Source organism: Channa argus, chromosome 18 (genome assembly GCF_033026475.1).
Source record: "Channa argus isolate prfri chromosome 18, Channa argus male v1.0, whole genome shotgun sequence".
Lineage (NCBI taxonomy): Eukaryota > Metazoa > Chordata > Actinopteri > Anabantiformes > Channidae > Channa > Channa argus.
In genome coordinates this window covers 19,061,430-19,076,707 of record NC_090214.1, presented here as the reverse complement: position 1 = coordinate 19,076,707, position 15,278 = coordinate 19,061,430, and the positions used below count along the sequence as shown (strand labels likewise).

Genomic DNA, 15,278 nt, shown 5'->3' with positions numbered 1-15,278 from the left:
CTAAACTGCATGTAGACGTACTGAGTCACAGGAAGGTTTGTTTTTACTCATAAGCCTTGACCAGCAGCCCAAAACTGATCTGAAGCCAGTTTATAGCACATCACGCGTGACATTCTCTACCTTTATATGTGTGTGTGTGTGTTCGCATGTGTGTGTGTCTCCATCAGATGGTCATCACAGTGGCGATCCCTGGAGCAGCAGTAGTAGCACTATGACCCAACAGGGTTACCATGGCAGCATGCTGGGGGGAGGGAACGCAGCCCACGGCCCTGCCCAGAGCTCCTCCTACTGCGGGATTCACCCACATGACAGATTGGTGAGCACAGCTGTCAATCACAGCTTATACAATAACTGGGTTTTGTTCAGGTTGTGTAAATAAGGATTATTTCTTTTTTTAATTTCTGTTAGCATTGCATGTGTGTATCGTATTCTTCTGAAAACACACCTTACAACTATTAATGAACTAAAAGCTAAGTTCTTGCTGGACAAAGTGAACACAAAGAGGTATTTGTTTAAGGGGTAGATAGTAGTTTTTTTTTCCAACCAAGAACGTAAACCAGCCTAATCCAAATCCAAGCTCATACTATAGTAATTAGTGATATTAATATACTATATACACACAGCTATAATATGCATAATTGTGGGATTCGATTTTTACTCTGGGGCTTTACCAAAGATGTTTGGGATATTTTACAAAAACAGCCTAGTTTTATTTTAATGGGGCTTTATTGAGTACTTCTTCTTCTCCTGTGTGTAAAACAATTTGTTTTAGCGTCCGTCTGGAGAATACAGGGGTGGAGAACCCATCATGCTCCTTGAGGACCGCAGCCCTGCTTGTTTTCCAACTCTCCACTGGTCTGTTCTGTCAATCAGACGTTGGAAGAGCAGTGGCTACAGCATGAACTGTTCAAAAACAAGCAGAGCTACAGTCTTCGAAGGTTATGGGTTTCCCACCGCTGTTTTAGGGCCCAACGAGTCCATTTTTTGTGATGGGTGGGTCTGAGCAGGTCAGTGAACCGTGGGTGTATTATGAGAGCTGAATGCTGAAATCAAACATAGCGCAATACAAAACAATTCTCATTCTTTTAGATTCCAGCCTTTAAAAGTACCCAGAAGATCCTCCAGCTTCTGTATTTGTGGGCCCATAACGCATGCACACTAGTGACCTCCTCCAGTCAAGCCTCTCAGCTCCCCAAAGAGAAATGGGGATAAAATAAAATAATCCTACAGCTCTTCTAAACTTTCCAAATGATATTGGACCAAATGGATCAAATTCGGATAATAATAATACCAATACTCTCAATGGCCACTATGCTAAAATTGCTTCACTGTCTAGTTTGATCCAGGGGGCTTAGTGTAAGCACAACTACAAATGTTGTGGTCATGTTAACCCAAAATGAAGGTGTGTTTATGGACTAACAGGAGCAGGACTATCAGAAACATTGGACGGCTCCAAAGAAATCATGTGAGAGCCTATGGACAGCTTTATGAAATTAACAGAGCAGACCAAGACAGGAGACACCTACATACGTTCAGCTCACATTCAGGAATACGCTTCATCACAACTGTTAAATTACAAATAAAAATACTACAAAGTATAATTACAGTGGACAAAATCCTGGTAAAGTCATAGATTTCTAAGTAACAAACATCTGTTATAAGATGTATTTTTCCAATTATCTTCAGTTGGCTGTAGTTTGGTTCACTGCCTGTGTGCTTACTGGCGCACGTTTGCACATTTATAAATCCTACACAACTGTGATGCAGTAAATCTGTCACAGGTCATTAGATGTTAATTCTTTCACACTAATATGAGCTCTGTATAATTATTCCATGAAGAGGCTTTATGTTTATCATCACTGCTTTTTATCTATGCTCTGTTCTTTTGCCATCTTTCCTGTTTTGCAGCACTTTGTCATTTTCTTATTAAAAGTTTGATCTCATGCCGTGCATATCTCTGCAGAGCTACCCTTCACACTCGTCTGCAGATATCAGCTCCAGCCTTCCTCCCATGTCCAGCTTTCACAGAGGTGGAGGGAGTGGGGGCGGCGCCAATCACTACAGCACTGCCTCTTGTACCGCCTCTACCAATGGCACAGATAGCATTATGGGTAAGACATCAACTACATAGACATTCCCGTCCCTCTCAGGGCGAATTCTAATAAGTGGTGATATCTGAACTTTCCATGCACAGCAAGCATCACGTCCACTTTTCAATTTGTACAGTACTTAAGGAAAAGTTGTTAGTAACTTTCCAATGCTGACATCATCTGCATAGCATTAGCATGTTAGCATTGTGAGCACTTAACATGCGGACGTTACCATTCATCTAAAAGCACTGTTAAATATAACTGAAAGAGCTGCTGGGATTTCTAATGCGAGGTTGTGTGTTAATGTACTGGCTACTTGGAGTCATCATCGCCATCCTTCCCAGACAGAAAACAGTCTTCGCCAGATCACCTTTTCATTTGAATAGCCACTCATATAGCGCTTTTATCCAAAGCGCTTTATAATGTTGCTTCTCATTCACCCGTTCACACACTCACACTGATGGCAGTGGCTGCAATGCAAGGTGCTCCCTGACCCACCTGGAGCAACTTGGGGTTCGGTGTCTTGCCCAAGGACACTTCGACACATAGCCAGGACTGGGGATCGAACCCTGTGGTCCACGGACAACTGCCTTTCCAACTGAGCAACAACTGCATTTACCTCCGCATTGAGCTCTATTCCTGCAGTGATTAGTAAACTTAAACGGTCAGAGGAAAAGTCAGGCAATCAAAGAACGGAACATAACCAAACTGAGCAGAACACTTGCTGCATTTTGGCTCGAACTTGACATCACTGACACACAAACAGCATGCCATATGGACCCCTTGCTTCGAGCCCCATAGAACAAATACAACAGCAATAAGAAACAGATTGAAAGTTTGTTTTCATGGGAAGACATCTCCAACATTCCTTAAAGATATCACACACACAGACAGACAGACACACACACACACACACACACACACACAAACACACAAGCAGATGTGTAAACACAAGAGGAACCATAATAAAAAAGCATGATGCTGTAGCTTAAGTATAAACATATGTGCACACACATGAACACAAATGTAGTGTTTACAGCCATTTTTCAGCCTCAGTCTGATTTTGTTCTAATAAACAAGTGGCCCTCGACAGAAACCGACAGCTGTGGTTCACTATAGGTTTATGCTGACCAGTGCTCACAAAGGAAAAACAGAATGTAAATGTCCATGCAGCATAAGTAAGCCTCCATCTATTTCTTTGGCCCTTTAGATGAATTTATACTCCAACATCATAGTCCACTGTGAATGAGTGAATTACAAACCACAGCCACTGTTGTTTGTGCAGAAACAAAAAATGTGATGGCTTAATTCACTAAAATGCATATACCATCATTTCCCTGGAATACATAGACAACAAAAGAGTAGAGCCACACTTTAGAGAGCTTGATCAAATCTTCACATGAAGACAACAGGGTGGGAAGCTGTTGAGGGATCATGCCCTCGCTACTGTTATGTCAGTCAGTTTGTTCAAAAAATCAGTATGCACACTAAAACAGGGCTTTTGTTTGTGCTCTTGATGCCTCAACAATGCAATTGGCAGCAATTTAACTGCATCTGGATATTTAAATTGAGTCAAAGATTTTCTAGAGCATATTAAAATAAGAAAGAAAGAATGAGATGTTTTCTCTTTGAAGAGGGGAAAAAATATAAAAATCAATTTCATCTTCTGAATGTTCTCTTCCCTTATAAGCTCTCATTTATGAAAAAGACTCCTGCATATGTTCTAAATTATGCATCAAGTCAGGATCAGATTTGGTGTGTGTATGTGTGTACAACAATAATCCCTTGGTTGGGTTACTATGCCATTGGTGTGGCGTGAGTAAGATGTGAGGCTTTAACCCCGAAACATATGCTACTCTCTCTAACAGCTTAAAGAAGTCCAGTTCTGCCAATCTATGTAATGGATTCATTTGCCATGAAAGGATGTGTTTTTGCTGCGCAGTATGCGTGTGCGCATGTCTAACTTGTGTGTGCGAGCGTAAACTTTCCATCTGGGATCCACTATCAGGAGAGATGAGCTGTAAGCATGTCAGAGTCTCTCTGTCTCAGTTTGTATTTGTGTGTGTGTGTGTGTGTGTGTGTGTGTGTGTGTGTGTGTGTGTGTGTGTGTGTGTGTGTGTGTGTGTGTGTGTGTGTGTGTGTGTGTGTGTGTGGGCGCTCATCTGGTTCAGTGAGGTCACTTCCTTCCTTTTTGGCCTCAGTGCTTTTCAAGTGTGTGAAACAGATTTAGGTGTATTTAAGTCCAGCATTTGCGCGTGCATGCACACACACACACACACTGTTGGATAAAATGCGAAAAAACAGTGTGTGTTGTTTTCGGTCGAATTCTGTTTCCTATTTTTGTCACATTATTTCAGTAAGGATGCAGTGAACCCATTAGGAAATACATTTCAGAGAAAATCGCTAATGGAATTGCCATGATTAGTGGATAAACATATGGAGCCAAAGTACATTTCCACAGACCTTATACATGAAGTTCAACTTTGGTGAACATACAGAAATGGCCTTGTTGGAGCTCAACTTTGAGGTAACAGTGGACTCCAAGAAAGGATTTTATATCCCTGCACTACTGTCCATAAACTGCTCCACAATTAAGATGAATCTTCATACAAGCATCTGACAGGAGTCCATAGTAGAAGTAGGTCATTTGAGGTAACTGCATATCCAATTAGCAACAGGAAAATGTTCTTTGTTTTTCTAACAATGACACTGGAAATTTCCTCTTCTTCTGTTTGTTTTTGCACCTACTGCAGAGAAAGTACAAACAAGTAAAGTATAAAAAGGATTGGTGGATAAATGACAATAGACACGGCACTGTCAGACATTATCCTATAAGCGCCATATGTAGATTTTGAAAATGGTTTTACTCAATTACTGACATCACTGACATCATGGGATTTCTGCCTCTTAATTGTGCTGTTGGGTAGGATGTAGGATGTAGCTGGACTTTGCTGATCTTGTGTATTAGCAAGTGGCCAATAGGTGAGCAACCAAAAACAACTGAAATAAAAGACTAGTTGTTATTAGCTGTGATCATTCTGCAGAGAGCAGCACGAGCAGAGACCATTCTGCAAGTTTGAACCAACAGGAAGACGTAGAGTGAACTTCAGTAGGCAGGAAAACGGGTTGATTTTTTGGCACATCTGGAGTTTTATTTTAGCAGCTTGGTTTGGTTTTGAGGTTGCTTATTGTTGTTACTGTTATACTTATACCTGTTCCCAGGGAGTCGCTGTTGCTTCTTTTGCTGACTTTTACTTGCATGTTTCTCTGGGCTATTTTCAATAGACTAATTATAAGTAATAATAACACAGTACATTCAATACGTGGTGGTGGTGCAGAGTGTGGCCCTGCTTGTAAAACCATTTGTGGTTACCCCTTGTTTTAGGCTGTTATTTTGCTAGTTGCTGTTGATTTTTAGGCCTGTTGTTTGTCAAATGCATGTAGTAGAGTAATCAGTATTTTAAATTGGTAATGTATTCGTAACATGCAAAACAACCCTGGAGTGATCTTACTCTAAGCTCTTGTGCATATAAACACTCTGCAGCTTCGAAACTGAAGGTGTTTTCACTTTAAATGGATGTTGGCAGTGTGTTTGTCGATTGGTGGACTCTTCTGGTACCCTTAGATAGAAAAGGTAGTTAACCATATCCTTATATACTCTTTTTTCACTCTTTTTACCCTGTGTGTGTGTGTGTTTGTGCGTGTGTGTGTGTGCGTGTGTGTGCGTGTGTGTGTGTGTGTGTAACAGCTAACCGATCACAGAGTGGAGCAGCTAGCAGCTCTCAGACAGGAGATGCCTTAGGGAAAGCACTTGCATCAGTAAGTACAGCACACACACACACACACACACACACACACACACACACACACACACATACACACCCAGTACGGATGTTAGCAACCTCTTTGCTCCCTGATTCATTACAGATTATTTTATGGTTCAGCATTTTATTCAAGCCTTTTTTAAATTTAAGTCAAGTTTACATAATTTGTCTGAATGTTGTCTTTAAGCTATTTAACCTTTCTTTCCTTTTTTCCCCTTCAGATTTACTCCCCAGACCACACGAACAACAGCTTCTCGTCCAATCCCTCCACCCCAGTCGGCTCACCGCCTTCTCTCACAGGTAAGCACATGACACTACACATGACAATTCACAGTCACCACACTAGCTACGTCAGTGCGAAGCCAACATCGAACCAAAATTTTAAAAAAAAAAAGGCAAGAGGCAGTGGTAAAGTTGGTGTGTAACTTTCCATAAATCAAAAACATGTAAAAATGAAGACTTAACTGGTTTCAGAGTACTTCAGATTTTACTTAATCCAGTTACTTGTGAATTGATCTGAACTGGTTTCAAATTGTTTCAAATAACTTGAAGTTTCACTTAAACCAATTAAGAAATATTTTAGATATTGAACTGGTTGTAAATGACTTGAGTATGTTTATTAATATTGTTTTAAATGACAATGTTAGTTTTATAAAATAACATGAACTCTTCCGCATCTTCCTATGCACTTAAATCTATTTATTTTAAAAAGTGTTTTTGTTTCTTTTTGTTATGATGTTTTCTCCTTGACTTAGATTCTTGCTGCCTTGTATCTCACTTGTAAGTCGCTTTGGATAAAAGCGTCCGCTAAATGACTAAATGTAAAATGTAAATGTAAGTGTTTTAAAATTACTTCACTTGAACTGTTTTAAAAGGACTTGAAACTTAAAAAACACATAGTTCCATGTTGCACACATTGAATAATTGAGATATTACTGTAATGTTATCAGAAGTGTGATGACAAGGCGTAAAACAAAACCACAGAAGCACATGAACAGTTGCTCCTCTCCGAACCCCTCCTTCCCATCCTTGTATTTCCACCAATTACTTCTCCCCTCGGCTGATGTTGTAAACTCTCCTCGCTCCTTAAAGTGAAAAATGATTTTTCCTAATAATAGTTGTGTTGAATTTGTATCTAATTGTCGCTACGACACACACCGTTTGATATTTCTCTGCTGCGCCTTGTGACTGATAGCTTTAATTACGAGCACCACTTTGACAAATCGTTCACAAACCTACAAGCTCTGTGCACACAAGCTCCCTCCCCTCTTCCTCATCCTCGCCGTCGTCATTATAGCTGCCTGGGATATTGCCTGCTAAACCATAATTGGTGTTTATCATTGTGTCAGATTTACTCCACTTTTTACAAATTAGAAATGAAGCCTATTAGAGCAAACTACATGCAAATTGATATCCAAGGCTAATTCTGCGAGGGTGTTTTACAGTGTTGGACTCAGAATAATTTACCCTGCCATTTAATACATATATTTGTATTTGCACATGAATGTACCCAGGTGATTATTCATTAATTAGCATATGGAAATGAGCATGTAATATGAATAAAGGAAAGAGGAGAGAAAAGGCTGCGAGACAAAATGGGGAGACAATAAAAAAGAGAAACATGAGTTAATGAGATGAAATGAGAGTTACAAGGGAGAAATCAGGGGTGAAGGCAGAGACCAGGAAAGAAGGGAGAAGAAGAAGGGAACAGGAATGAACGAAGAAGAAAATAAGAAAAGAGCTGTTACAAAATAATGTAGGTGTAAGTAAAAACAGGGAACGTACAGGTAGGAGAGGAAACAACGGTGCAATGAGGTGCAAAAGGAAGAATGATTTTTAAAGTTTTGTATGTTTCCAAGTACTTTTACGATGAGGAATTGATCTTGGCCACTGATCTTTATGTTCTATCTACAACACCAGGTTTTCATCAGTGTTAACTTGGTTTAAATGGTAAATGTTCTGCACTTACTATTGATAATCAAAGTGTTTTACACTGCTTCTCATTCACCCATTCACACTCACAATCACACACACTCTCACACACCAATGGGGAGCTGCTATGCAGCTGGCCAACGCTCACCAGGAGCAACTAAGTTGGGGTTCAGTGTCTTGCTCAAGGACAAGTGACCAGAGGAGCTGGGGATCAAACCAACAACTGGTGGGGGATTGGTGGATGACCGCTCTACCTCCTGTGCCACAGTCGCATACAACTTTTAAATCCAGCTGTCATGTTATCATTTGTTGATTGGAATTTGATTCAGCCAACGTTGTTTCTTCATTAGCTGTTTCCAAAGTCTTCATTTGTGCTAAATCTATAAGATGCAGTATCATCTGGAAAGATGCTCTAACTAATAAGCATCATTAGCGTTAGCTTGCATTAGCAATAGAACATTTGCTACCAGCTTATGTGGATTGAAGATCTGCTCAAACAAGAATTTAAACATACTTTCTTCAAATTCAGTTCAGTTCCTAGAGCAGTAGTTCCCTGACAGTAGTTTTCACATACTCCATGAGGACATGCAGCAGAATTGTACTGTACCATTTTCTGGTGTGACTGGGCCCTTACATCGTCTTTGTGATTTCTGTTGATGCAAAAATTATTAGTAAATTCATGCAAGCCGCTGTCTCTCGTCTGTGTACCAGCTAATGAGACCTGTCAATTCGGATACAACCCTTCAGAGCAACGGCAAACACAAAAGCAGAAAAGAACAGAGACACAAAGCTTGTTTATTCAGCAGAGGACCAATGCTAATCAAGCACTTGTACCTTTTCAAAGACAAAAGCCTGATATTAGCATTTCTGCTCTGAGATATGGGTTCGTTTGTTTTTGTCTTTTCCTACTCATCTCTGTATCTATTATTTCTGAGTACCACAAGTGGATATGATGAGAGACTCCTCGTGTGTAAAGACGTTTTGTGCGGTGTTTGGTGTTGTGCATCAAGTGCTTTCTTTTTTCGACATGAAAGCTTTTGGCTGTAATCCACACACAGGAGTCCGTCCTTTTTGTGAACCTGCTTATTCCGTGCAGAGCTACAAGAGGCTGGAGCATATCCCAGCATGCACAGAGTGAGAGGCAGGTCACGACCTGGATATACCTGGACAGTCCATCACTGAACATATATGTAGAGGAAAGCCATCAGTTTGAACTAAACATCTCCTCGTCTCAAGATTTGTCTCATGTCTACTTGTGTCCCCTCTCCTAGCTGCCAGTTCAGCTGTCTGGACGAGGAATGGTGGACAGGGAGCATCATCGCCAAACTACGAAGCTCCTCTGCACTCCCTGGTATGCAAACACACACACACACCAACTATTGCATTTTGTACATGTCAAAAACATGTAGAACACGAAATATATAACAATGACGCTCAGTTCACAGAAACTTTCAGATTGGATTGCTTGTGCCTGGCTGAAACCTCAGAAATTCCAATATTATGTTTATTTATGGGCAAAAACTCAAATATGTATTTGAAGTAAAAAGCAGTTTGTACTTCTAGATAAAACACCTGTGGTAGAGATCTGGGGAGAAATGGGAAGCACTGTACCGGGAAAATAACATTGCATTGACATTTTTTTATAGACCTTCATAAGGAGCAAAATCTAAATTTTATTTATCTACTCATTATGCTTAAAAGTATTGGTATGTCACGTTTACCAGGTATTCCTCCATCACCATATAAACTCCATGGCTCTGACCAGATGGCCAGATTTCTGTTAGCTACCAATATAAAGCAATCTGACTTAACAGGGAGGTTTTTTTTTCGTTCAGTGTTTTTGAATTGCTTATGTTATTCAGAGCCTACATTTGTTTTTGATTATTTTAATGTTTTTTAGACAACAGTAGAGATTTACAACACACATTAATTAGGTCAACAAGGCTTTGGATCCACAAACGTAAGTGGGATCAATTTGTTATGTTTATGAGATTTGGTGACAATAGGGAAAATATTGAATATAACTCATCCTACTCAAAGTATATAGAATGTTTCGAATGTGTCTACATCTGATGGATTACAGGTGCTAGGATACTCAATTGGATGGCTTTTTATTTTCATCTCTTTCATCGGTTTTAGGAGTCAGGGCTGTTTCAGTTGACAGATGCAGGTTTCTCATTTCTTTTTTCTGTCCCTTCTTACTGCAGCAAAGTCGTATCGAGGACCGTCTAGAGCGTTTAGACGATGCCATCCATGTACTGCGGAGCCACGCTGTGGGGCCATCGACGGGTATGACCAGTGGTCACGGAGACATGCACAGTCTCATCGGAGCCGCACATACGCACAACGGCGCGATGGGGGCCCTGGGCAGCGGGTACGGAACAGGACTACTGTCAGGCAACAGACACTCCCTCATGGTAAGACCATAACCATTGGATTGATATTGTGGTGTGATGAGCTGTTGCCAGATGAAAAGAGAAGAAGAGGCTAAAAACTCATATAAATAGTCAGAGGTATAAGGCTGAATTATCTTACAGTCAATTTAAAAGGGCCACTGTATGTTAGCCAACTAAAACATATCATTTAGCACTATGAGGTGGGCAGACAAGAGCAAAAGAAAACAAGGTTGAAGTAAGACAGCAGTCATGTTTTCATATTTAAAGCTTTTGCGGTTTTGGTCAAATTGAAGCAATAAACATAAAAACGCAAACAGCTGTGTGACATAAGGGGATGTAGGAAGGTGAGTAAGAGAGGCCGTTAGAAAACCAGAATAAACACTTTCAGATGACTGAACATGTTCAGTCAGACATGCTTTATTTATTGGTGCTGTACATTTGCGCATATTCACCTGCACTCAAACACACCGGACGCTCATACTGATTCAAACCCAAGCCAATGTGCACCTTGCTCAAGCTGGGCGACACCTCCCTGAAGAAAACCTTAGCCCCAGCCACTGCTTTAGCTCCTTCATTTTATAGCTAAAGGAAAGATATAACCTGTCCCCTTTCCTAAAATATTTTAGCATTCTAGACTTTCCTCAAGAAGGAAAACTCCTTTTTGGTTTAATCAATCAGTTTTTTTTTTGTTAAAGAAAATCTTAAGCTTTGAAAACATATTTAGAAAGTATATAACACTTCGTAAATGGAGTTGTAAAAAGTGAAATAAGGGGAAAGTAGATAACTGTGTGTTGGGATTTATAATGTAATTTTAAGTTTGTGGTAAAGAAAATACTTAAAGTTTAATGTAAGTTCTTGCGAACTACTTCTCAGCTCCATTTGGAGGATGTTTTAAACTCTCTTTCTGCTCTTTGGATGTCCACAGAGACAAATTTGGCTTGAAGTGATGTGAGGTTTAGCCCAAGTAAACATTTAAGGTTTACTTCTTATTAAAGTTAATGTTTTCACAGACTACTTTTCAGTTTAATCCTGAAATGATTCCATATACAGTTATGACTTGTTTCTCTATGTTTACAGTGGACAAAGAGAATAAAGTGTAGTGAAGGATGTGTGCTGAAAAACACCGTTTACCTATTTTAAAAACACGCGCACACACAAGCTCATAAATTGCTCCCTGTGTTGTCATTAGGTGCCCTGTGTGTGTGTGTGTGTGTGTGTGTGTTTGTGTGTGTGTGTGTTTATTTAGGCCATGGATTATTAGCTAATAGAAAAACAGACTCATTACTGTAAGTCTCACAGAAGTTCTCTAACTACACACATACAAACTACCTTCTAAATGTCTTGATCGAATGCAAAAGGCTGGTTAATGTCACTCAAACCTGACAGCTCACCAGAAGTATTTTTGTACATTCCCAGGTTTTTTTTTTTTTTTTTTATTGAAAGAGCTCCGAACTGTAGCTCAGCAGAAAACCACTAAATGTAGTCATACTGTAGGTTTTAGTTCTTACCATTTGTTGTATTTTTTTTTCCAGCTCTGTTGATGAGAAATTAATAATTTCCTTTAGCTCAGATTCACAAACAGCGCGTACAACAATACCCATGAGCCTCAGCTCATCTGTGGGGACAAAGCAGCTGTTTTAGCACAAATCATACACTTAAGGTTTGGATTAGACACAATATTGAGAAGTTAGAGTTCATGAAAGATAGCGGTTTGGGTTAAAATACAGTCAATCGGGGGACAAACTGGTTTCTCTTGTCTCAAAGTCCTGTGTTTTGTCACCCACACATCCACCACGACCGCCCACCAAGATTTTGTCACTAGTAAATAACCAGTCACTAAATGCAGGTGTTTCTATTCCTGAGTAAAAAAAAGAAAAAATACATTTGTGGAAAAGAGAGAGAAGAGAGAAGAATAACTAATGTTAAGTTAAAGTGAAGTCATCGTGTTTGTGTATTTCTTTTTCTTTCTTTCTTTCTTTCTTTCTTTCTTCCTGTCTTACCAGTATCCGCCACCACTTCTCCTTCACTGCATTTACTCCTTGTTTTTCCTCAAATTTTTTCCCAATTTGTCCCAATTTTTTTTTTTACATTCTGGTCCCTCTTTGCCAACTTATTTCTACCCTATTTTGTTGTTTTTCTTTTCCTTCGCTCTCTTTTTGACGCTTTCCTCTAATCCCTTCACTTTTGTTCTTCTTTCTTCCTTTCTTTTTTTTTTACTTCTCACATCTTGTTTGTTTTACCACATCTAGAATTTACACCCCTGGAGATGTGACTACTTCATATGATCTCTGTTTTTTTTTTCTATGCTCTCTCACTCACACATTTTCCACCATTGGCACACTATTTATTATGTGTTTTGTATTTGCTCTATTACATATTTTTCGTCACTTTTGTTTTAATCTTCCTGTCGATGCATTGCTTCTCTCTCTTATTCTCTCTGTCCCTCTCTCCATGTCTTTCACACACACACACACACACACACACACATAAACATACACACACACACACAGCTGCATGTAGTTTGGCAGTGTAATGCAGAGACGCCTGCAGGCTGAGGTCATAACTCTGGGAAAACAGGTGGTAGGCTGATGTGGGAGAAAGAGGGGGAGAGACACTCATTCATAGACATGTATGCATTATACGCTCACTCAGATACACACTTGCTTGTTTTTCTATAGCTGTGGGGACACTCATTGACACCAGGGCCAAATTGCAATCTCAGCCCTAAAACTAAGTTTTAACCCTTTAACATTTTGTGTACTGGCCAATATCCACATAGTTAATACACGCATGCAACTGTATCATATGACAGCCAGTTAATCTGTGTGATCTTCCAGCACTTAAAACTAAATTGTGATTTTGGAGCTTCAGTGGGCTGAAATCAGTGTAGTCGGACTTAACTAGAATTCTCTGTAACCACCTAAAACAAATAGAGAGTGGTAGAGTCATGACATTTAGCCAAAAAAGAGACTACGCAAGTGTTGAAATCGTCTCTGAAGGTTTTTAAATGTGTTTTCTGTTCTGCTGTTTGCCTCTGATAATGACTTTATATCACACTAGTTATTTTATACCTCTAAACTAAGTATGGAGGGTGACTCTGAAATGAGTGGAAAGGTTAAGGGAGAGAAACATCTCTTTCTCTCTCCATTAAGCAGTGTTACAGTTAGTGAAATGCATCATAATCTGGATGACTTGGCTGTAAAACACACTAATGCTTTTTAATCTTTATCTCCTCTCTTTGCTCAGTCACTAAACTCACTCCTATAGGCTGATGGCAACCCACCCCCCTCAGTTTACCTCCTGCACAATAATAGTTAGTGTAATCAACGTCCTGTATATAGCATTATTAAAAGAAGCCCTATAACGGTTGGGAAACAAAGAATATGCTGTTTTCCTCGCAATTTCAGTGATTTTCTACTTCCTTCTTATGGTGCTACTTTAAGGAGTACTATGTGTGTCATTTGCGTTCCCTATATCAAAATAACTCCACCTCCTGCCTCTAGCTGAAAAACCTGTGGAGGGTTTCTAGCTGAAAAACTTTGCCAACTTGACCAAAGTGTGGTGGTTATGGGCAGCATGTATAAGGAACCAGATCTGTCATCATCTGGGCTGAAAAACTCAGTTCAGCTAGAAGTTGTGGGATAGGAAACTTTAAAAAACACTCATATGCATGTACTCCACAAACTAGAACCAAACAATATACGTTGAAAATTAGTAGTTTCCCTTTAACATGTCCTGCCACGTTTCTTTACAACCTGTATGTTCCTGAAAGAATCAAGCACAGCATTGTACAGTACATTGTAGCACTATAATGTGGTAATGTTGTTTGTGAAATCAACATTTATGAGCAGAATAGATTATTAATAGGTGTGTGCAGATATGATGTTCATGATATTGAGTAGAAAAACAAACTTTAATAACCTCTACTATTGATTAATACGACATGTTTTTGAACCTCAAGACAAAATAGGTGCAGGACAAACTGAGTCAATAGAAAAGTAACTAATACCAAACACATTGATTGAAAATAAAAACTGAATTTTAAAAACTTCACATTTTTAATGTTGATAGTATTAATGTGAAATTTGACAAAAGTGTAAATGTACACTAGTGAGGTAATTCATTTCAGAATAGTAAATGTGAAAATAACTTAAAAACTTAACAACTAAAAATGTAGGAAATGAAATAAAAATGTGCTTTCACTTGAGAAGTGACCATCGAAAAGAAGATGATGATGTCAAAGTTTTTATTTTATTTTATTTATATTTATGGGGATTAGCCAATACGTGGACATTGACAAATACATGGTTTACGTTTTACCAGTTCTTTTAAGGCAGAAACTTTCACTTCATGAGAATACTTTACCAGATGGTACATTTCCCATTACCTCCTTCTTTACTTTTCCTCCATTTTCCACTGTTTCATGTTTCATTTGTATTGACATTTTACATGGCATAAGAGTCTGTTATTCCTCACTGCTTTCATTACACAAAAAATAAAAAAAGAATACACTCACTGGAAAATGTAGCTGTAGTTTTCCTCTCATGGAAGTCGAACCTCAGCACGAAACGCTGTGTGTGTGTGTGTGTGTGTGTGCGCGTGTGTGTGTGTGTGTGTGTGTGTGTGTGTGTGTGTGTGTGTGTGTGTGTGTGTGTGTGTGTTGACATTGCTACAGCAGGTGCTTTCTGTCAAGAGTTCAGTCTGAACAGAGCAAAGACTGTACAGTTTGAAAAAGTTCCATCTTGTGTGTGTGTGTAGACTCCAACCCAGTTTATTTAAACAGCTCGTGTATTACATACACAGTAATGCTTCACAAATAAAACTAAGCTAAGCCATTTTTTAATTTATGAATTCAGATTTTATATATGACGAGCTAGCATTTAGCTCTAGCATAGCAAAACCTATTTACCATTAAAACTGTCAACTCTCTCACTGTCAGGTAACAAGATCCTGAACAATGTTCACATTTCAGTTTAATTTTGCTGTGAATGTTCCTGTTCATCAGATAATGAGTTACATTAAAGTCTAATGACAAG

At 39.2% G+C, this 15,278-nt stretch overlaps 1 protein-coding gene across 12 annotated transcripts in view; it reads left to right on the top strand.

Moving 5' to 3' along the window:
• LOC137103731 (transcription factor 4-like) overlaps positions 1–15,278 on the top strand; it is a 198,727-nt gene that overhangs the window by 165,299 nt on the left and 18,150 nt on the right. For all 12 annotated transcript variants that reach the window (XM_067484341.1, XM_067484337.1, XM_067484338.1 and 9 more), the window contains 6 exons: positions 168–316; positions 1,964–2,111; positions 5,839–5,909; positions 6,136–6,214; positions 9,118–9,197; positions 10,054–10,263. In XM_067484341.1, the coding sequence (XP_067340442.1) occupies positions 168–316; positions 1,964–2,111; positions 5,839–5,909; positions 6,136–6,214; positions 9,118–9,197; positions 10,054–10,263 (737 nt within the window). The remainder of the gene's footprint in view (positions 1–167; positions 317–1,963; positions 2,112–5,838; positions 5,910–6,135; positions 6,215–9,117; positions 9,198–10,053; positions 10,264–15,278) is intronic.